The 24033-nt window shown below is 44.8% G+C and overlaps 1 protein-coding gene across 2 annotated transcripts in view; it reads left to right on the forward strand.

Annotated features, from left to right (window-relative positions):
• Nucleotides 1-24033, forward strand: part of plce1 (phospholipase C, epsilon 1) — a 73962-nt gene that overhangs the window by 3404 nt on the left and 46525 nt on the right. For both annotated transcript variants that reach the window (XM_042082204.1, XM_042082205.1), the window contains exon 2: nucleotides 3194-4555. In XM_042082204.1, the coding sequence (XP_041938138.1) occupies nucleotides 3314-4555 (1242 nt within the window). In that variant the 5' untranslated portion in view covers nucleotides 3194-3313. The remainder of the gene's footprint in view (nucleotides 1-3193; nucleotides 4556-24033) is intronic.

Genomic DNA, 24033 nt, shown 5'->3' on the forward strand with positions numbered 1-24033 from the left:
CTGACTGTTGTCTTTGTCTTGACTTCATGACATTTACTCCATCCAGGCCATTGTTACTTTAATCTTCATTGGGCAGTTATTGTGACATCTACATCGGCCTAGTGTGTTATGAGTTTTGATTGGAGGTCACTGATTCGCGTCTACTTTTATTTTGATCTTATCCTCTAAACCTCAAGAATTGCTGTTTCCTGCCGAACTGAACGTGACCAAAGTTTTACTGTTGTTGTGAAATGAGGACGCGTTCGACACACCCAGGTTTAACAGCAGGTGGCCAAACGAGAATATTTGACTGATCTGGCAATGCAACATGTGGTGTCGCACCCTTCTCTCTCTGTCCCTTAGATTTACTTTACCCAGATTTACCTGCATCTGTGTCAGTAATCTACACGTTATCAGTCTGCTGGTCTCTGGGTGAAAAGTTATCCCTATTGGTTTGTGACCCGGTGGACTATAATCTCTGTTGCTGACAAGACTTTGTGCAAACATTGTTCAAGAGCAGCTGTGTGGATATCAGACCTGGGCAAGTGTGTGGTGTTGTTTTTTTTATCAACACTGACTTGTGAGAAGCTGGTTTGTGGAGGCATGATATCAACTTCTGAGATTTCTTGCTAACTTTCATTATTTTTATTCTCAAATTCCTGTGTTTTCCTACGTCCTGGCTTTTATAATGTTGACTCACTAATTACCATGAGTTCATGACATGTGACACTAACTTTCATTATGATAAGTCACAAATTCTTGTCAGTTCATATGAATGTTGCAATGATGATGGAGGAATGTTTGGGTTAGTTAAAGAGTTTTCAGCATCCCCTTGTGTGGGATGGGAATGTGGCGGTGACCGTAACGACCAGTTGCAACTATGTCTTCCTACAACACACCCTCTCTTCTCCTCTGCTCCTCTGACTTCTCACATCTGCTATGAGTGTTGTTATCTTTAACCTCCCTTGCTTTCCCTCCTCCTCCTCTTCCTCCTCTTTGCACTTGGTGACATTCTGGTCTTGCAGGCTATGGGGAATAAAAATATGTTTTTTTCGGTGGTCCATGTCCGAAGTTTATCCCTGTCTTATCAGTCAGATTTAGCTGACTTAAGCTTTAGTTTTTGATGAGTGTGCTTCAGTAGAATCCATAGAAATACACTGGACTTGTGCATAGCCAAACATTACTCTGCATACTTTGGCACCCTCCATTTACATACCTAAGAGAGACAGCAGAAATTGCAGCAGAGATTTGTTGTACAGAAGTGTAGTTGTGACTAACTTGTCAACATTAAACTGACTCAAAATGGATAGGAAAGGGAAGGTCTTCATAGCCTTCATAGCACCTTTCAAACACTGAGTCATTCAAATGAAAGGTTTGTCGTAGTTAGTGATTTGCACTGAAAAATACTATAGTGGTGCTGGTGCAGTTGTGGTTCTATTATAGTTCAAACTGAGAACAGGGAGGGGATGTGTGGGTTCTTTAGTAGACGGTTCTCTACAGGGACATCATACTTACAGCGTCCCTCCATGAGTGAACTTCTGTGTTGTCATGGTTGAAATGGTGAAAATAATGGGACCTTGTTCAGTTGAGCATTCAAATCATATTGTACTGTGGGGAAATGCCTTGATGGCAAGGTCATTAAATTTGTGGTTGTCCTGTGTTGTGTGGTTGCCTTATTTTCTCTCGTCTGACCTGTCTATGCCGAGTGAATCATGGATGTGTTCATGGGAATGTGGGTGTGAGTGGGGGAGGCGGAGGCAGTGTCTGCAGCTCAGCGGAATGCCAATGCAACAATTCTAATCAATAGCTAGGCTAGGCTAAGTAGTTATATTCAACTGTGTCAGGTACAAGAATGAGGAAGTCATGTGATATATGATGCGACTGTCAAGTCATTTATGCAACCATGTGTGTTTTTATTAGGTTTATTAAGAGCTCAATATTTCACATACAATAGCCTATTTCCAAAATGTGCAATAGACCCCAATCTTCCCATCAACAATTAATGCATTGCAGGGGGAGCAATATGTTCCCTTTGTCCGAAAGATTTTGAATTGTAGAACTTCAATGTCTGTAAAGAGTTGTAGATACAACAATACGTTTAAATTAGGTGGTAGAAACTTTTATCCTGACAATTAAAACACTTTAAAAAGGCTAATAACAATAGACTCAATAACAGTAGACAGAGGTGACACCATTCAGACTCACAGATTTACAGCCTGCCTGCAATTGTGTGGGTGTGGGAACTGGGGGGAACTCTAGCGCAGACCTTCACTAGTTCAGTTGATCCTAGAATCAGCTGCACTAGTTTGAATGATCTCAGAGTCAGCTGCCCCCCCCCCCCCCCCCATCTTCCCTTTCCCTTCATCTTTTTACCCCCTCCCTCTATCCAAACTCATCCGTGCCCCCTTGTGAGGCCTTGGATTCCTCTCGTGTCGCCCCCACATGGGTTTGATTTTTATGCAGTGGGAGAGGCGAAAGAACATGAGAGAGAGAGCCTTTGATGAGTCCATGCCACTGTGACAACAAACCCATCTGCTTTTATGGTGTGTTTTATCATGTCAACCAAATGATTCATTTGAATAGCATGCAATGAAGCAGTCAAGTGAAGTTGTTGCAATGCAATGAAGTTGTTGATGGCTAAAATGCTTACGGTGTGTGAATATATATATATAGGTGTGTGTAAATGCAATTCTGGTCTTGCAGATAAGGGGATAATTGTCAGCATTGGATGCGTTGTTAAACTACAAATAAATGAGAAGTTGATGGACAAAACATTGCTGCTGGACCAGACCTTGAGGGCATGTGCATTGTGTTTTATGAAAACATCACGCATCCTTGACTTCAATCAGTCTGTGAAGAGCAATGGAGGTGTTGATGGTAAACCTCCTTAATAGCCTAAATACAAGCCCACACAAAGGCACGTCCATGTTAAACTTTCAGTAACCTTCTGAAACCTTATCGTTCTCCGAAGAGTCCAAGTGAATGACATGACAAATCAGGTGATTTTGACAGCAATCAATGAATCATGCTTGTGAATGTTGCGCGTTGTTATTGTCATTGTCTAATGTGAACTTCCTCTATCCCCCTTCTCTCTCTTTCTTTTTCTCTCTCTCTCTCTCTCTCTCTCTCTCTCTCTCTCTCTCTCTCTCTCTCTCTCTTTCTGTATCTGTTTATATACCTATCTCTTTCTCTCTCAATCTATCTGCCTTTTCAGGCCCTGATCTACAGTGAGTCAGAACCCTGCGCCTTGGACCTGTAATTCCTGCCGGTCTCTCAGTGCTTTGGGTGTGTCCACTCATGACTGACGGATCATCTGGCACAGATTCACTGTGATATGAAGGACGGTTGGAGGAGTCACAAACACGCTGGAATTCTAATTGTTGCCATGGCCTCGGGGGAGCTGGACGCAGCAGCGGTCGGTGGCAAGAGTCAGGGGAAGCGGCCACCCGCCATGGCCCCTGCGGACCGAAATAGCCACAGGCGCACTCGCAGCTGGGTCCCTCCCGTGTATGGAAGTCCCACATCGCCGCCCTGCTGTTCACACCAGGGCACTGCAGCCACCAGACAGAGGAAGGGTTCACTGTCCCCAATAAGTCCTCCTGCTGGACGGTGCCTTCTCTGTAGACCAGGGAAGTTGACTGCTAATACACCAGGACACTCGTTTTGTATTGGGCACACAGAACACCAAACGAGTGGTAGTGCCACCTCTGGGGAAAGGGTGGAAAGGCCTCATGGTAAGGGGCAAAGGAGGGCAAGTAACTCGGAGCAGGCAGGATGTCCAGCAGGCAGTCCTGCAGCCTACAGGGCGTCTTCATCGCCATCATCATCATCATCATCATCATCATCGCTGCCTGACAGACGGCAGCCATCTGACGGTCTGCCGCTTGGGGAGTTTTCCTCTGACTGTGTCCACGTCAGTGGGGCGGCATCTGGGTTGAGCGGCTCCACTGGCTCTCTGTGCCAGCTGGACGATGGCCGGGCAGCCGGGCAGCTGGATGAGGTCATGCCAGCCGGCCGGCTGGGGGTGAGGAGGAGCAGTCTGCCCATGGCCTCACCGCAGTGGGTCTCCCGCGGACCTCTCGCCTCTGTCTTCAACCGGACGACCGAAGGCGGGCTGGGTTCTAGGGCCAACATCCGCTGCGGGCACTGCCTGAAGAACGGCTACTCCAGTTTGGAGCATTTGGAGCGTCTGGACGGCCGGCCCCGACCCAAGTGCCTCCTGAAGGCCCATAGCTCGTCTCCCCTGGTGACCTACGGGGGTGACCGTGACAGCGACGGAGGAGCCGTGTCGGACAGCGAGTTCGTGCGGCAGAAGAGGGAGCGTTCCACCTTCCTGGTGCGGAGGTACCAGAAGAACAACCAGAGAGTCCAGAGGACGGTCTGCCCGGGCGCCAGGACAGTCATGAGGACTCTGCTATCGGGTCACATCTCTAAGGCAGTGTGCGACACTGTTTGTGAACAGACCCAGCGGACCACACTTCTGGAGACTTCTCCGGGACGCGAGGCGGCCCTTCTGCTGGTTCATCTTCAGGTCTCGAAGGCCCTCCTCAGCTACCCTGGCCGCAGACTCTCACAGGTAAGGGCGCCTCAGCTCTCACACTGGTGTGAACATGTGAAGAGAAAGCCTCCTCTGTCCTGGCTAGCGTGCTTGTGTTTTTTTCCATGTGGGTCGCATGCATGTGTAATGCCAGTTTCCTCAGCATGGAAATGTAGCACATCCATAACTCAGGGCTGGAATGTCCATAGAAGAGTAGGACCACATGTTGAAGACACAAGGCAGCTCGAATAGTGAAAAAATTCCCAGTGATTTAAGGCCAAGTAGGATTGGATTGGACTGTGTACTTTACTGATCCATGAAGGGAAACGTATTGTTTTAACTAAAGCCTTAAAGGCACAGTCCTCCATTAATCCAACACACTTTTTGTCAAATTCAGCTCATTCCTCTTTATGGTCCTCTGTTCTCTGTTGTATGCTTTGAACTTCGTACTTTGTACTTGGTCTTGGTCGTTTACTGAGCCAGGGCTCAGTAAACAGCAAACACGCCTATAAAGAATACAAACAAACAAGCATCGATATACACTGTTCCAGTCAATCAACAATGTTGCTACAAGGACTCCTCCTTTAACTTACAAACATTACAAATGACATAAACATCTCATGTTTGGAACATCCACTCCTTCACCACTTAGTGCACTATGTGAATAACTATATGATGATTATTTACTAATAAGTGCTCTGTGTCGAATGAGTGGATGTACAGTAGCGAAAACAAGAGATTCAGTTCCTTTGGTTTGCTTTTGGGATTTATGTGAGCATGACGGAGATTTACAGGAAGTTTAGGGGTGTGCAGAAGTATACCCGTGGGGCTCCTGGGAATGCACGCTGGAAAACGGCTGCCTTTGGCCTAGTGAACCCGTGTGTGCAGCACAGTTCACAAATATTCATGTTGTCCTTTCACTCGGCTGTTTTGCGCAGGGGATCAACCAAAGTTGTGGTTTGACTCAAGTTTCCATCTTCTCATACTGTTGGATTTTCTTGTGGCGAAGAGGTGTGTGTGTGTGTGTGTGTGTGTGTGTGTGTGTGTGTGTGTGTGTGTGTGTGTCTTTACCACAGCCTAATGCTGTGAGAAATTGATTAGCAGCACTCTGGTCTTTGGTGAGACCAGGACCCCAGCTGGCTTTGAGCAGTGTTTCTGTTTCACACTGCTCTGTTCCAGCCATTAAATCCTCATTTTGCAAATTGGACACAGGACACTTGATTCACATTGTTCCAGGATGTGTGCCGTTTTTTGCAGTTCATCACCACAGTTCATCCTGAATTGATTCATGCCATCCCAAATTGATAATGGAATCTTTATGAAGTTTTAGCAAAATTCAGAGACCATTTGTCTTTTTAGGGTTAATAGCAGATTGTTTCAGAAGGAAACAAACCTAGTTGACAAAACCTACCTGGTTTTGGTTAGTTGTTTTTAAGAAGCTACAGATCTACAGTACTCCACTACCAGCATACTCCAGTGTTTGAAGAGACCTGGATGTAACTGGCAATAGCTGATTAGTTCTCCAGCGTGCATGGGGGCCAAGCAGTATAGCAGAAGCAGACTCTGAATGTTTCCTGTGGGCTTTGAGAAACCACTGGCTGTCTGCTTTGGTCAATCATGACCCTGTTAATTCTCAGAATGCCTTGATGGAGCAGAGAAAACCTCTGTCTCCATGTCTGCCTTTCTCTGGCTTTGTGTGTGTGTGTATGTGTGTGTTCTTCGACTTTCTTCGACGTCTGCTGACTGGGGCTTTAGGTTTTATGGTCTCTTTGTGACAATTGAATTTGGCTTGCATCACCCCTTTGCTCTTGTCTTGGCTTCATAAATAAAAGGGCTCATTGACACAGGCCGTCATTAGAATGCCTCCCTGTGCTGTTACTGTGGCAACAGACGGCTCACTTGAACGGGCCGACGATTGTCCTGCATAGACATACCAAAGATCCTTTAGAAACCGTCTCTGGACATACTTAGGCTTACCATCACCAGTGAAGGTGTGCATTGTTGAAGATTTGATACTTTAAACATCTTTTTTAGGATTTAAAGGAAATCTAAAACTGATATCAGTATATCAGAAAGAAGTTGGGTTAGGGGATGGAGATTTTGGAAAGAGTGATGTTTGACAAATAGAGGAGGAAAAATAGAAACAGACGGAGTTTCAAGTGAAACAACCCCCGAGTCAGGCCTCTGTAGGCGTCAGCTGTGCCTTCTCTCTCTCAACTGAACTCTCCCTCACCCTCCAATAAACCATCAGCACTATAGCCACAGTGAACTTGGACGTTATCTTCTATTTACCACCTCATTATGGATTGAATTGGTCTTTTGCCCTCTAACTTGTTCCCCGACTTCTCAGTCCACAAAGAATTGCGTCTGCGATCTGTAACTTTTCCACACTAGGAATTCTTTGCCCAATTTCCTTATGAATGTCTCTTCTTTCAGCTAAGATTAAAATGCAGTTAGCATAAGATAAAGTGTTCCTGTTTCACTCGTCATCGTAATTTGTACGGCTCTGCCTGGCTTTGCGTTGGCCCTGGCGCAGAGTGACGTGTCTATTGTTTGTTATGCCGAGAAATTAATCTGCAAAGCCAGTTTCCTCTCCGCTTGTTGCAGCAATGCTTTATGGGTGTCGTCTGTCGGAGCTTTGTCTTAATCACGCCACGCCACGGCCATGCAGACTTAATTTCTGCCTGTGGCTCTTAAAACGTGTTTGAACATGCTCTGTGGTGTTTGCCCTTTGCTTGGTCTGTTGTACCAGATGTTTCATGCCAGATGCTTCGTCCTCTGTCCTCTGTCAAACAGCGGGTAAATGCAATACATTCTGTTATTACGTCTTAGCAATTAGTTCACTGCTTGCTTAGTCAACCATGCCAAGGTGTAGCCCCCCATTTCTGTGCTGTAGATGCAATATTGATAGAGCATCTGTAAATATACAGCACATACAATATAGACTAAGTATAAGTCACTGACCGTAGGTGACCCCTTCTGTTTGTCTCCTTGATTTGGTTTCTTATACAAGAGGAAATTAAATCTGTATGTGTATATGATTTGATGTGATGGTTCATGGAATGTCTGTTTTTCCTCTCCGGGTTTGTTTGTTTTGGTATTAGGAAAAGAGCATGATGTGGGTAGTGGGGGGATTTGGAAGGTGAAGTTCGCTGGACCGTAGGAAGTTAATCGGCCGGGAGGACATCTCAGGTGGTGGATTAACCATAGGAATGGATTTCTTTCTTTCTTTCTCTTTCTTTCTTTCTTTCTTTCTTTGATATCTGAGTTTCTCAGTTTATTTTCTCTTTCTTTCTCCATTCCTCTCTGTCTGTAGCTCAGCCAGCTTATCTCCACACACAGAACAGCATTCCTCTCCCTCGTGGTGGTGGAGGCCAGGCTGTTATTGGCTAACATCCCCCTGAAAGTGAACAGCAAACATCAGACACATTCTCAACATCCACCCACCAAAAAAGCACCCTGAACCCTTTCATCGTGTGGCCATTAAGGATGGAGCCAGGGTCACTGTTGTCTGCAAGTTCAAGTTTTGTTTGGCTGTTACTTAGCCCATGGCCATGGGTGGCTGGCCAGTCGCATGGTAATTTTAACTGAGTGTGCAGACGAGGTTTTACACATGACGGGCTTTGATGAAAGAATCTGTGCTGGCCACTGGTATGTTTACCTGTGGGATTGGTGTGTTGAAGTAGGAAGCCGTCTTTCCACACACACACACACACACACACACACACGTACACACACACAGTACACAGTACACAACTCTAGAAAGATGCACCCATGAAGAGACTGACATGCAAAAGAACAAAGAAACACTAAGCACACACAAGCATGAAACGGGAGCACAGGAATCAAACGTGTGTTATCTTAATGACAGCAAATGTACTCCTCAAACATAATTTAGTACTTTGGAGTTCCCAGAACTGATTGGTTATGAACTACCATATGTGAACCATGGGGTTCAGGACATATTGGTTGTGAAATGTGACCTGTATCTGGTTGTTAACCACACACACACACACACACACACACACACACACACACACACACACACACACACACACACTTCCAGTAAAGCCATTATCCTTCTCCTTCATGTGATAATTTTCTCTCCTTTGTTCTCTAGATGAGGTTTATGTGGACAAGGCCTTTCAATCATCTCAGTAGCTGATGTCCCCTAGCCTGGCTAGCGCCACCACTTCTCAATGAGACGTGGTCTGGGAACCAAACGTTCATTTTCTCGTATTTGAAAAAAATGCCCAGATCCGTTTATTGGGTGCCACGGATGTCTATCAAATGCGTCTGTGCATAGCTCATCATCGTCTTGCTTTCCCACCTGTTCTGTGATTGGTTCCCTATCTCAGGCGAAAATTTGCTCCATGGTCTCCAGGCTGCCTTAGCAGCGTGAATCAAATCGCGCGCAAGGCAGCATGGGAACACCCAGGCTAGATGTCATCATGAAGTGAACAGGAAGAGTAACTGAGATGGGTGTCTCTGACTGTAAATCTTGCCTCAGTCACTCAGTGAGAGTTGGGCATTGGTAGCTGGTGGCCCTTTTTGACCTTCTTTGCCTGGCAAGTGATGCTCTCTCTCTCTGTCTCTTTCTTTCTTTTTCTTTCTCTCTCTCTCTCCCCCTCCCTCCCTCTCTCCCCCTCCCCCTGTCTCCCTCCTCTCACCCCCTGTGAAGTTGAAGTTGGCACTATTTAGGAGGAATGTTGCATGACCTGCTGCATTCAGGCCCAAGCTGAACCACAGCAGATTAGGCCCGTAACACGGTGTCTCTTAACCAGCCAGATTCTCCTGTGTCCTAAAGCTATCTGGAACAAGGGCCGTTTTCGTGTGGGAAAGTCAAGCTGGTTCCTGCAATATGCTCCCAGCTGGAGATCTCTATAGAAGGCTCAAGCAACTTCTTAATAGTTTTCCTGGTAAATGTATAGGGATGTCTGTTTGTTTATAATTACAGTATAGAAAATGTCCATAGATAATATGTAGTTGGATAGCTACAAAAGCATTAACTTGCCTTCACAGAATCTGACCGCTGGCTATGTAATTGGATAGATTTCTGTAAAAGTGGTTTGCAAGATAGCTAATTGGATGGATTTTCTAATGTTTAAGGGAAATTTGCCTTTTCAGTAAACATCCAAAGCGTCCTCTAAATTATGTAAAAATACATAAGATATACATGGGAATATCACTGTTATGCTGTGTCAGCAGTTATTGTTTTGGAAGTGGAGCATTTTATAGTGAACCTGACGTGACCCGTACTGTTCCTAGCAGTCACGTCCAGCTGTTTTACACCCCCATCCATCCCCACGTTATTGTCCCTGTGGGAACTAATCGCAGTACTTCAGCAGACGCGTGCTTGTATGTACTCTAACAAAGTAAGGAAAAACTAAAAACAGCTTGGCTCATTTAGTAGCCTATCAGAGGAAGTGGAGAGGGTGTGACTGCCACACTTGAAAGAGTGTGGCATTACCTAGACTGCTCTCTGGTCATTGGGTGAGGTCCCGCTGAGCTCACAGCAGTTACAAAATGCAATTATATGATTATTTCTCCTGCTGTTTGACGGTAGAGCGGTTGGGCTGGACGGACACAGTTGTTTACTGACCTGACTGTTTTGTGAAGTAAGAGAGTGGGTTTTTTTCTGATGTCCTGTCAATGAACCTTGAGCTTGGATAGGCACGCCACCACCAGAGCTTCTTGGCCATCGCCATGGGAAAGTGGAGAGGGGCCAACTCTCCTTCCGTATAAGTGTGTGTGTGTGCGTGTGTTTGTATATGTGTATGTGTGTTAGGAGTGGTGGTGGGTGGGTTGTTTGGGCTCACTGGGGGAGTTGAGGGTCATTTGATGTGTGTGTCTGTGTGTGTGTGTTTTTAGGTTGATGTGTGTGTTTGTGTGTGTGTGTGTGGGCTCCTTATATATAAAATACAACACAAGATCCAGGCGAGGGGTGCGTGACCGCATGACCCCCGTGCCTGCCCCCTCTGTGACCCCCCCACCCCAGAGTGCTCTGTTAGTTTTGCCAAACCGTTTTTTTTTTTTCTTCATTGTCAACAAACAATGCACCAGTATGCGCACACATGTGTTAGTGATTTTGCCATTGTTTAGGTCACAGTGAAGTGTATTGTCACATGTAGTCACTAGCCACCCCCATGGACGAAGCCGGACTCTGAGACTCTATCCTGCACAGATTGTGTGGAACACAGGTTTCCAAATCTGTAATATTTTACGTTGTTGTGGAGGTTTGTAAGAATAGTGTGGCTCCTCTAGGTATTGGGTACTTTGACAAATTGTTTTTTTTGTCTTTTTTTTTAAACTTTTTTCCTAGAATACACCAGTAGTAATGATGACCAAATACAACAGTAGTTGTGACAGCAAACATTGTGGATGTCAGGCTGCTCTGCACTGCCCCCTAGTGGACCCGAGTGGTGGTAAAAGTGTGGCGTATTGGTCTGGCACAGAACCCGGTTGATTATGTGGATGTTGTTGGCCAGATAGCTCTGTGCTGATGCAACAGGAGAAGAGGGGGTCTGGTGTAATGTGTCATTACCCCCCCCCCCGGGCCATGGCGCGAGCATGTAACAGGCATGTCGTGTGAGAAAGCCGGTGAACATGTGGCGGCGAACGAAAACGCTGCATTCCACACGGCAAGAGAGGGGGTGATTTTAAAACCGAGACCTCATGACCACAGAGAAAAATCCAGAGCACTCTCACTCACACACACACTTCCAGTAAAGCCATTATCCTTCTCCTTCATGTGAGAATTTTCTCCTTTGTTCACTAGATGAGGTTTATGTGGAAAAGGCCTTTCAATCATCTTAGTAGTAGCTGATGTCATCACCAAATGTGTCCTAATCAAAGATCAAGAGCAGTTAGGGAGAATGGTTATTGTACCTAATCACGATGATCAGTGTAAATTACTGTTTTACTAAATTAAATGTTTTACTCCACTATATTTCATCTAAGATAAATCATTGGGTTCTTTTCTTTAAAAGACTCCTCACCACCGACATTGTTGTGTGGCAATAAAGTATCTATCTATCTATCTATCTATCTATCTATCTATCTGTCTGTCTGTCTGTCTATCTGTCTATCTATCTATTTTACACTGAATTAATAGAAAAATGAAACGTCTAAGGTAAGGAATAGGAGTGTTCAGCATGGCTGTGTGTATGTTAACGCGTAAATGCTGTGCTGTTTTTCCCAGCTGTATGAAGACCACTGTGTGTTGTTTGGATCTTCTGTAAGCTGTTTCATGACAACCAACAATATGCCTTGATTTATGCCTCAAGTCTGTGGTTTTGAAAGCAAAAAAAAAACGGGGGCCACAGCCTTCAAAGTGCACCAATCCCTTCGCTACTAGTATTACCAGAACAATCCAACAGGGGGCAGTAGTGGTTCTGTGAGCAATCAGCTTAGCGGGTGGGCACTGAGCACTCCGCAGCCTAGAGACGGTCTGCTGCAGGAAATTAGCCCAAAATGAAGTCACACCATGTGCTGCTGACACAGGGACACACACACACACACACACACACACACACACACTCACACTCATGCACACACACACACACACACACCCACACACACACCATGTTTCAAATGACCTGCTTGGTAAGCACTGGAAATAAGCATATCAAAGGTGTGTGGCATGTAAGCGGAGCCCCAAATCTCTCTATTCACATGAGACACTTTGATGTGTGGCAGCTAGGGAACAGAATGGATTATTATTTTTCTGGCTGAATGGGTGCTTTCAATCACGTTTACGTTGGCTGGATCAGTGTTCAGAGAAACTGCTCACCATGCAAGGGAAAGAGAGGTGTGTGTGTGTGTGTTTGTGTATGTGTATGTGTGTGTGTGTGTGTGCGTGTGTTTGAGGGGGTCACCGGTATTGGTCAGAGAGAGAGGTGTGTACAGTCCAGTCACTGAGGAGGGTTGCGCTTTTGAGGAAAAGAGAAGATTGAGGTTGTCTGTAATCTTGTCTAGTAGTTCCCTGTGCAGTTTATTATATCTGTTAAGATGTTTATTATATCTGTTAAGATAAGATTGTGTATTTATGAGCAGGTGTCTACATGTGTGTCTAGATATGAGCATGTATGTGTGTTATCTGGAATAGACTGGTTTTGCAATGTTTGTGGATTTGCGTGTGTATACAAGAGAGAGAGAGAGGATGTGTGTTCCTTTATTCAGTTTTTGCATCCGCATCCTTTTTCTTATGTGATGCCTCATTCACACCAGATGTGTGGTGTGTGTGATAGCTGCCTTACCTGTCCGTTTAACTTTCGCCACCCATGTGAACAGGTTACAGTTTCAGCAGCACGGCCTCCGCTACACACACGTCTCAGACGCGGCTCAAGCCGCACTGCAACCGTGAGCCGGCAAGAGAATAGTGGAGACCAGCGTGTCAGAAGCGGTCCAGTGAAAAGATCCAATGAAAGATAGGAGAAGCTTCACAGCAGAGAGGAATACACACACACACACACACACACACACACACACACACACACACACAGAGGTACACACACACACACACAGGTACACACACACACACACAGGTACACACACAGGTACACACACACACACACACAGGTACACACACACACAATTGCAACACAGTACTGACTGAACGCAGATGGAACACATGTACGCCACGCATCTGGTGTGAACGAGGCGTGAGGCTGTGTAAGGCGTTCTCATGGCAACAGCATCTCTCCTGGTGGTTGTTGTGGGTGGCTGGGCTGGATGAGCGTAGTCAGTGGCCCCTGGGTGAAAGGGATCGTCACCTTCCCCCATGCCACTGCTAATGAGCTCATTACAGCCAGCCATCTTGGCTCAACGGTTCCCCAATTGACTCATTAAAATACATGCAACATGGAATGGACGCATGCTGTGATCTGTAAGGTCCATTACGTGCACACTCTTTTGATTAGATTTTTTTTTTTTTTTTAATTATTGAAACCGTACATGTTCAGAGGCTTGTTCTAATGGCACGTGTATCTTAACCGTTATTGAGGTGATTTACATGATTAGGTGTTGAGATAAGATGGAAGTGCCATAAAGTCATAAAGTGAAAACTGGGAATTGTGGTGCATTTGCATGATCGGTATTTCAGCATTTGCAAGTGCACAAGTGACGACAGTCTTTGAGTCAGTAGTTTAGGACGGCTTTTAAGCTGCCAATTTGCATTGCCATGATGTGTGCAGGTCTCTGCTGTCTGCCCTGCCCTGCGCTGTTGACTTGTGTGTGTGTGTGTGTGTGTGTGTGTGGGACCATCTTCCGGAAGTTCTCTTTTTTAGCAGGATAAGATCTTATTTAGAATAGAACGCACAGCCTAATATGGGAGCCCTTGGGCTATGACTATAGACGCCCTCCTCTGCCGTCTCGTTCTCTCTACATCTCTCTCTCTCTCTCTTCCTCTCTCTCCCTCCCTCTCTTTGTCACACACACACACCTCCTCAGCGGTGTTCTCTTTCGCTCTTGTTCATACACTTTCCAGGATGACTGAAAGGAGGTTGCACTCTTGGCTTTGACAGCTCTTTCACAGATTTCCAGCCTTTAGAGTAAGTAGAGAACTCTTGTGTTTATCTTGGGTCGTTGCAGTGTTATGTTTATGCTGATGCATCCTGATTCCTGACATGATTCACTGGTTGTTGTGAGTGATATTATAAATGAATTGACCTCAGTGCTCCAACTAGCTTACTTTGTTGCATTCATATGCATATGGCCATACAGCATATGAAATGAATCTTTGAAGTTGAATGAATGTGATGAAATGATGAAATGCTTCATAAGTAGCTGTAACGGGTCATGTGGGGACGTCTGAACGGCGATGAAATGATGACATTCATCTTTACATGCTCGGTGGTTTTTAGGGTGTATGTCGCTCTGTTCTGTGCGTCTTGTGGATCAAGTGACATCACGATCAAGTGGGTTTTTAGGGTGTATGTCGCTCTGTTCTGTGCGTGTTGTGGATCAAGTGACATCACGATCAAGTGGGTTTTTTGGTGGGTGGGTGGGTTTAGAGACTTCTGAAGTGTGATCTCATGAGAAGGAGCTGATGAGATAACACTGGCATGCGGGAAGCCCCTAGTTTTCAGTAATGGGTTCCAGGCTGAGACACACACACACACACACACACACACACACACATATGCACACACACAAAAGCGCGCACACACTCACTCACACACACACACACACACTAATGTGCACACGCTACATTTTGTTTCTCTATGTCTCTGACACACATTCTTTTTTTCTCCTTCTGCCTATGTCTGTTTCGGTCTCTCTCTCTCTCTCTCGCACACGCACACGCACACGCACCAGTCTAGTATGCAGCAGGGACCCTAACCGAAGGCCATTGTAGAAGTTTCTGTGATTTGAAATTTTAATTTTTCTTCCGCTGTGATCTCACCTTGACTAGGGCCACGTTTCACGTTGATATTGCTCTGACCTCCTCGTCACCTGAGTCTGTCTGCAGGGCTCAGTGTTGCCATTGGTGGACTGAGAATTGAGTGCAGAAAGGCAGTTCTTGTGCCTGAGTCCCCTCTCATTCTCACCTGCCTATTTACCTGGCAATCTCTTACACACACATACACACATACACACGCACCAGCTGTAGCACACACCAGCTGTAGCACACAGCAGCAGCTTACAGGATTATGTATGTGTGGTGTGTGTGTGTGTGTGTGTGTGTAGGGGGGATATTGGTTGCTAGATTGGTGGGACAGCCCTGTGTGAAATTCAACAAGAGATCATTAGCTGGAGCTGAGTCCCTTCTACACACCAACTGCCAAATGGCACACACACACACACCAACTCTTTCTCTCTCACACTCAAAAGTACACACACTTTCTCGCATTAACTCCTACACACACACTCTAAGATAAGCAAACACACACACACACACCACACAGAGGCAGGCAGTCTCTCAACACCTCAGACAAGACGGCTCATCCAGACTTCTCCAGCAGCCCTTCCAGTCCCACTGAGTGCCCTCGGGTCAGAGCAGGGGACGCTGGGTGGACTGCACTGGCTTCCTCCAGAGTCCAGCGGCCCAGTCAGCCGAAAGGCAGTAGCTGTAGCAACTCGATCCTGCCAATAGGGATCTGTGCGACGGCGTCAGGCTGCAGAGCCTATTTTAGAGTTGAGATACACACGTCACTAATCCATGTCAGCAGGGGGTGACGTGAGGAATATTTTCATACGTCCAAGGTGTGTATATTGTGTGTTTTGTTTATCTACTGTGTGTCTGTCGATATAAACGCAGTTACTTCAGTGCTTCATTGTTAGTATTCAGGAATTGTGGCTAAGTTACTGGGGAGGGTGTCTTTAAGGACAAGGTTAATCCTCTGAGGAACCAAGTTCTATGTGACTTTGTTTTGATTATTTCAGTGTTGCTGATGTTTTGTTGACTGAGTGATTTTTTTTGTTCTTGATGAATTCATGTTTTTTTTTTTTTTCATTGCTATGAATAGAGGTTGTCGTCCACTTCAAAGCTGATAGCTGCAAGGGACATTTAATGAATGTTAAATAACTGTCTTTGGGTTCGAATGTCCTAAAGGTTGGCGTTTTCCATTGTGGGTTGAAGTTCTGTGTACCATTATGGCTATAATTTGAGACTATTCTTTAGCTGTACTGTCAACAATGAAGGCGTGATATTTTCTCATCAGTTATAGTAAAGAGATGTATTTTTGAGACCACGTTCTTTCTTAAGACCACAAGTTTGGTTCCAGTTGAGCTGGCAGTGAGAACTGAAAGAGGTCAGACTATCAGCAATCATTGTTCAGGCCGGTTGCTCAGACGGATTTAAGATTCCCTGTAGACCACTTGAATTGTGGGAAAGACCCCCAGTGTTGTCACACACACACACACACACACACACACACACTCACACACTCACACATAACACAGAATGAAGGTGAAAGCTGTCATATGGGTTTCTGACAATGTTTGAAAAGCCTGAGATTGTAGCTTGACTCCTATTGGCATGACGGTGATGTTTGGCCAGATAGTGTTCACTCCCACTCTCCCTCTCTGTTGGAGAGCTCAGAGACTTGGATGGAGGGAAATCTACGGGTGGGCCGTGGGCTGCCATGGGCAGGTGAAAGCATGAGTAAGTTGAGAAGTAAAAATAAATGATTCTGCTTGTTTGCACCCATGATTAAGGAATTTCCAGTTTGGATGAAGAGGGGTGATCCAGTTAAATCTGTTCTACAAGCTTGAAGCTTCACATAAATCTCCACGAGTTTTCACACTTGTCAAGGCGGAGTGGTTATCACAGAGATGAGACATCTCATGCTAGCTGTTAGCAGTAACCTGATTATAGCAGCAAACAATATTACATATTAACTCTCTTGAGTCTGATGCAAAATGTTTACATTGAAGTTTGGATCAGAAAGAGGTTACTCCTATATGGCATTGAGATTTAACACTCTGTCTAACATCTTGTCTAACACTCTGTAAAGCGCCATGAGACGTGTAATGTTTTTGCGCTCTATAAATAAAATTTAATTGAAATTGAAATTTACTTGGAGGGATTTTCCAACAGATTAGCCTACATTTCTGAGGCTTGATGCTGCAGGATGGGTATAACAGGTAGAAATAGGCTGATGATGTCATGATGACAGTAAATTATTATTGTTATTATTTATTTATTCTGATGTACAAGTTTTGTCCTTGTTGTAAAGTGGTTTAAGATATGAGCAGACGTCTAGATTTCACAGAGCAGGTGCTTTGCGGTCATCAGTAGGCTATATGCAATTCCCAGATGGCAATGGCACTGCCAGTAATCGTGTTATTATTTTTAGTCTGAATTCTTGGGCTTAAGCTAATGACGATTCTTTGGGAGCTCAAAAGCGCGAGGGCTCATGTCTCAAATTGATATAACTGTCATCGGTCCAGCACTTCAGCGAGACATTTACTGGATGTACCCAGAATGCACTGCACATAAACAAAACACTTCCCCACATGAAATAAATGAACAGCTCATGACATAAAGGTAATTCAAGGACTTCATAGCATAACACTGCGCTCATTGGTAATGGAATGTTAATCTACTAAATGCAGTGTCATTTATATTTTAATCTGGCTGCCCGTGATGGTCTTTACGGTATGCCCCCTACCCTATGGTATGTGTGTACACTCTCTCACAGAGGTATTTATATGATTGGAATTCCTAGTCTCTTAAGTTGTTACTCTAAGCTTGGCTCCTGAAAGTCGACACCAAAGTGAAAAACCAAAGTGGGTAGATGGATCTAGAAGGGTTTTTTTTTCAAGAACCTGAATTAGAGTACCATTGTTATTACTGCAAACAGAGAGCTGTTTGAGGCTTGTCATTACTGTAAGATGGTGGTAAATGTAGTTGCCCTTTTGGAAACCGCACCTGAGGACAGTGTTCCTAGGCATTTGAATTTTGTCATTTGCACTGATTAGGACATATTCCCAATTCTCTTTAAGATCATTAACAACAAATGATTGCATTTGCATCAGGAACATCAGCAATATAGAAACTTTTGGCTGGCCAAAGTAACATACAACACACAGAACTAAATGGTTTACCCTGTAAGTCTATGTCTATGTACGTTTAAATATTTCTTATATAACTTATCATGTCTGAAAGAGTTGAAACATGGCAAAGACCCATTTAAGGAGCATTACCCAAAGACAAGTTTGTGCATTCTTTTAATTCTTTTCCAAATCTTTACATAAGTGCTCTTTGTGCTGTGATAAGAGACCTCACTATCAGCTGAAGGCATTCAGATATCAGGCTGTGCAAACAGCAGCCACTGATGTTTGATGGGTCCGGGCCAGTGCTGTCTGAACAAAGAATAGGGACCAAATATTTAGTCTGAGAGAGACCAGACATTCAATCACATGAACACAGAAAAGGTACAGACACAGGCATTCACTCACTCACTCACTCACTCACTCACTCACTCACTCACTCACTCACTCACTCACTCACTCACTCACTCATATACATACACACACACACACACACTTACACATCACTCACTGATTCACTCACTCACTCACAGACACATACAGACACAGACACACACACACACACACACAAGGTACAGTAATGCTGTTTGCACCAGATTGGGGAAGGGCTCAGCACATGTTTCTTTTAGTCAGAAGGCCATGTGTGTGCTGCAGCTGTAACTTGTTGAAGCTGTTGGGGATCCCTCCTCTCTGCTTGATTACACTGCGCTACAGGAAGTAATTTCTGCGCTATCAAATGGATGCTTTTGCGGACCATTCTGGGAACCGGGACTTGCCAGGAATGGCTTTTCCCGCTGACCGAATACAAAAGTAATTTGCTTTCATTTAGCTGTGGGCAAATCTAATCTGCGGCGAGGCAGCCTCTGTCATTTTTGGTAAATTGAGGTGGGAAGGCGCTTTGCCCCATCTGTGCCACCTTTTAAGCATGTGGAGATCAAAGACCACTCCAAGGAGAAGTATACCCAGTAAGCAATTGAAATAAAGTACTTTAAAATGTCCATCTCAGAATATGAAGCCACAGTCTTCCTAATGCTCAAAAGCAGTAATGCAGGCTAATCAATAGAATGCAACAGTGTGGATCTTCACTACACGACACTCTTGACGCAGTAAAGCTGATGCTAGCAGGATGACTGGCAACTCTTTAGTATGACGATAAGGCAACCTCATGATCATCCTCTCAGAATACATGGGATTGGTTATGTGGTTGCCCAGTAACATTGTCCCATGCATTAATACCCTAAACATATACTCAGGGCACGTTCGTAAACTGCCACACTGTGCTCTCCGAACACGGTCTGGCACTTTGAGACTTTGGTGCTGGAATTGTCATTTGTTTATTCAGAGCATGATCTGTGCTCTCCGAAAGGACAGCATGGCAGAGCGTGATGTCAGTCAAATATGTGTGTGTGTGTGTGTTTGAGCTCTGGCTCCCCTCCAGTAACACTGCACTGGATGTTAGCGTTACTGAACTTTGGTCAGGATTTGCCCCCCCACCCCGTTTGCCCCCCCACCCCGTTGAAACTCTACACCGCACTTGTGCCATTTCCCTTTACAAATATTCTGGTTCATATGCCAAGGCACTTTGGTGTCTGTGTGTCTGAGTGGGTATGCACATGGCTGTGTGTTTTCTGTGTGTGTGTGTGTGTGTGTGTGTGTGTGTTGACAAGAAGTTCAACGTGTGGTTTTATAAGATAAATATACTCTTAGAGCCCTTTGGGTATATTTGTGCAAATGTGTGTGTTTATTATGTTTTTTTTCACCGTGTGTGAGAGTGTATGTGTGTGTTGCCTGTATTTATTTATTTATTTATTTGTGTGTGTGTGTCAGTGTGTCTGAGTGACAGCTGCACATGACGGAGCCTAGAAGGTGCTAGAAGGTTCTGTGGGGTCAGACCCCTAAAACAGAACCAGGCCGTCAACCCAGAGTCCGCTCACCTGCTGGCACCAGTGTTCTGTTACCGCGGCAGCACAGTGCAGCCCCGTCAGCACCCCGTTTGGTCCGGCCCGGAGCATAACTGCCAGGCAGCAACCTCAGCTCTGCCAGTAAGAGCCCTCCATTGCTCACAGATTAGGGGGTGATGCCAGCTTGGCATACTCGCCTGGTGCCCGTATGGGGCATATGTGTTGGGCGACGTCAGATGAGCCTATCGGAGACAAAGTGCCCGTGGTGCTATGAAACTGCTTTGCTGATGATTACTTGATCCAGATGCCAGAACGTGTTGCTATGATCTGTGATGTCCAAGTTATTCTAACAAGTTGTTTTATCCTGTTTGAAGAGTCATTTGTCTTTCGCCTTTGAATATTTATGCTGTACAATATGCTGAAGTATAGACTGTCTACAGGTGATTTACCCAGTCAGTGGAAGTTGCCTTTTGCCTCTGACCATTGACCACTGACCACTTGATAGTATGTTTTACAGAGAGATAATAGATCTAGAGGGATCAATTGATACAATTAGATTGTAGACTGTGGTCTTCTACTGTGCGTTGTCTGTGTAGGTCACTGAACTAAGCTTAAAAACAAATGCTGTTACTCAATAGTTTTTGGTTAGGTTTCTGATGCTTGCGGAGGTGATCATCATTTTCTATTTCTGTGGTGTTGTGCCCGTGTCCCAATAGATCATTTCTGTTGATGCTGTGTCAGAACAGCCCACGTGTCGGATGTTGAGTGCGCTGTGTATTTGTGTGTTCATGCAGCTGACACCCATTTGTCAGTTTATGGCAGAATTCTGCACCTCTCTCTCTCTCTCTCTCTCTCTCTCTCTCTCTCTCTCTCTCTCTCTCTCTCTCTCTCTCTCTTTATGCCTGATATATAGCCTACCTCCGACATGCTTCAGGTTTGGGTTTCGCTCTGATGGGGGTCCTCTTCCCAGAGCTGATGTCCTACTGGGAAGCCAGGAGAGTGGCATTGAGAATGTCCACCATTAGCACACGGGTCAACGCGTCCAGCTTCACCTGTCTGACTCTGGTTGTTGAGGAGAGTAATGATGGCATGATGGATTAGGTTGCCTGTAATGCTGTTGTTGGTGGGAAAGGTTGACACTATGGCTGTTGTCATGCACTAAATCTCTCTGGTGGGCACTGTAGGTAAAGGTCGTTGTTGTATGTCCCCAGGGAGAAGAAAATAATGCTGTTTGAAACTGAAGGTTTATTTTAGTTTTTTTGTGAACACTATTGGAATGTGATGGTGGTTGTGGTGAAGTGCATGTGCATAGTGCCTGAATTCATGTACCTGCTTATAGCGGTCCAGTTATTACATTAACACCAACACACACTGCTCAAATAGAAGTCACAGAAGAAAAGCTTATAGCATAGCAGGTACATGTTGGGTAGAATAGTGTAAACAGGGTTAAATGTTGTTTCTCTATACCTTTCTGGATGCCTCTTGATATGTTTCAAACTCACCCAGCGGTCACTCTGGTTTGGCTCACAGTTTGGTGAACGTGCAGATTGGTTGGGTCAAGTCCCGTGGGGACGGCTGTAAGATCAGTACTGGGCATTTATCCCTCTGATCACAAACAGGAAGCCCTTCCCTGAGAGAGGCAGAGAGAGAGACTGGGTTAATTACTGCCCCCCCCCCCCTGTAGCAGCATTTGGGCTCTTGGCCTATATTCTAGTTTTTCCCCTCAGTGTGACTTGCATTCTTGATTTGCATTCCTTGACATTATGTGCTACTTGGTACAAAATCCAAATGTATTTATGCTCATGTTTTATCATCTTCAAACGTAGTCAGTGATTTGCTATTCACTTTGCTTTTCACTAAACTGTAGTCTGAATATTACACAAGTGTCTAGTGTGAGTCATGACATTTGCATTTGTAAAATGGAGGAACCACTGACTTGAAGATGAACTAGATGTACCGCAGAGCGGTACAAAATATGACCGCCGCCCAGTCCAGCACATTTTTTCCACAAAAAGAAATCACGCTGAAAGGCCTATATGATTCTAACTGTCTCACTAAATTGCATTATCCACACTCAATTCTCACTGGTATCTGCTAGACAACAAGTACCAAAACATGATTAGTTCATAGATTTCACATGTAAAATTCATTTTATACAACCCCCACCTCCATTTTGCCTGTTCATAATTCTGAGAAATTCTTGATTGTTTGTGTTATGTTTATGTTGTGTGTGTGTGTGTGTGTGTGTGTGTGTGTGTGCGTGCTTGTGTGCGTGCCTGCGGATGTGCCTGCGCATGCAAGCGTACATATGTCTACTGTGTGAGTATGTGTCATACGTATAATTACTGTGAATGTGTGTGTGTGTGTGTGTGTGTATCTGTTTGTGCACATGTGTGCACATGAAATGGGTTAACATGACCCCTGGAGGCAAACATACGGAAAAAAATGGTCATCCTAGGCCCTACAGTTCTCAAGATATTCACAGAGAACTGTGTCTGCCCTACCCTCCTTTCGGGGGGTCCAGTCCAGCGGGGGGGCTACAGATCAAAAATGAAAAATGACGGTTCCATGCTATCCATGTGGGGGTACATGCCCACCAAATTTCATGTACCCCGGTCTTTCAGTGTCCCGGGAATCCTTGTTGGTGTACGTCACTAAATGTACACATAAATTATTTTATTGTAAGGCCCCCCATGAACGAAAGTACACAAAACTTGGCATGCATTCGGAGGGTGTCATAATGATCCTACACTTTTAATTTCGTGCAGTTTTGACCTTGTCAGCCAGAGATATTGTGATGAAAACACCTAATTTTTTGCTTTTTAATTTTTAACTAGGTGGCGCTATACATGAAATAAGTGGTAATGGGATGGGTTGACATGCCCCCTTAAGACCAACATACATAAAAAAGGTGGACCTCCTAGGCCCTACTGTTCTCGAGATATTCACAGAAAACTGTCTCCGGCCACCTACAGGCCAGTTGGTGTATAGTAACATAAATTAATTTATTTTGTGGCCCCCCATGAGCGGAATTCCACAAAACTTGGCGTGCATACAGAGGGTGTCATAATGATCCTACACTTCCAATTTCGTGCAGTTTTGATTATGTTAGGTCACAGATACCTTCAATTACAACACCTCATTTTTACTTTTTTGTGTTTAACTAGGTGGCGCTATACATGAAATGAGTGGTTATGGAATGGGTAGACATGGCCCCTTGAGATCAACATACAAAAAAAAAAAGGTCCTCCTAAACCCCACGGTTTTCGAGATATTCACAGAAAACTGTGTCTGCCCTACCCTCCTTTCGGGGGGTCCAGTCCAGCGGGGGGGCTACAGATCAAAACGAATGACTTATGAGTCAGTATGTTATCTATTATTGAATATATCAACATGTATAAATAGCCATCATATATGTCTGAAGGTACTTTACAGAGCCCAACTTGAACTTGATCCGTGATCTCTAGAATAAACAGTAACATAACAACAATGTCATCATGTTAGGTGTTTTGTTAGGTGTTTTCCTCTCAAAAAATATCCAGATAACGAAATTGTGGAGTTAAAATATCCACATATTTATTATGTGTGCACACACCTCTGGTTCTGCCGTGCTTCAGGCAGAGGCAGTAAATAGGCAGCAAGAGACCTAAACGTTTATGTGTCATGGTAAATGTAGTTACATTAAGGGCTGAATCATAGTTTTAGTATAGTCACATTGAGCTACGCAAGGAGGGCTTGACACATACTTGTGTAGCAAAATGTGTTGTTGAGATCTTTGTAATACGATGCAAGTGCGAGTCATGTCTTGTATTTCCAACGGGGGCCCATCGTCTGCATAGCTTGTGTAAACTATGAGAGGGTTCTTCAGTGTCTGTGAGCCTTGCGCTCAATGGTGTTTTAAGCCTCCACCATCAACTTCAAGGCAGCGCTGCGCGACCGTGGACTTCAAGGCACCTGACCCTAACCATAACCCTTGACTAATCCTAGTGCCTTCTATGCAGCGCTGCTTGGAAGACGACGTTGGGGGCTTATAACGCGATTGTGCGAGCCTTGTGTTGGGAACGGTATCTGCGTAGCCTTTGCTCACCCACATGCAGCTCAGTCCACTCCACTATTGAC

The sequence above is a fragment of the Alosa sapidissima genome, chromosome 24, assembly GCF_018492685.1.
Source record: "Alosa sapidissima isolate fAloSap1 chromosome 24, fAloSap1.pri, whole genome shotgun sequence".
Taxonomy (NCBI): domain Eukaryota; kingdom Metazoa; phylum Chordata; class Actinopteri; order Clupeiformes; family Clupeidae; genus Alosa; species Alosa sapidissima.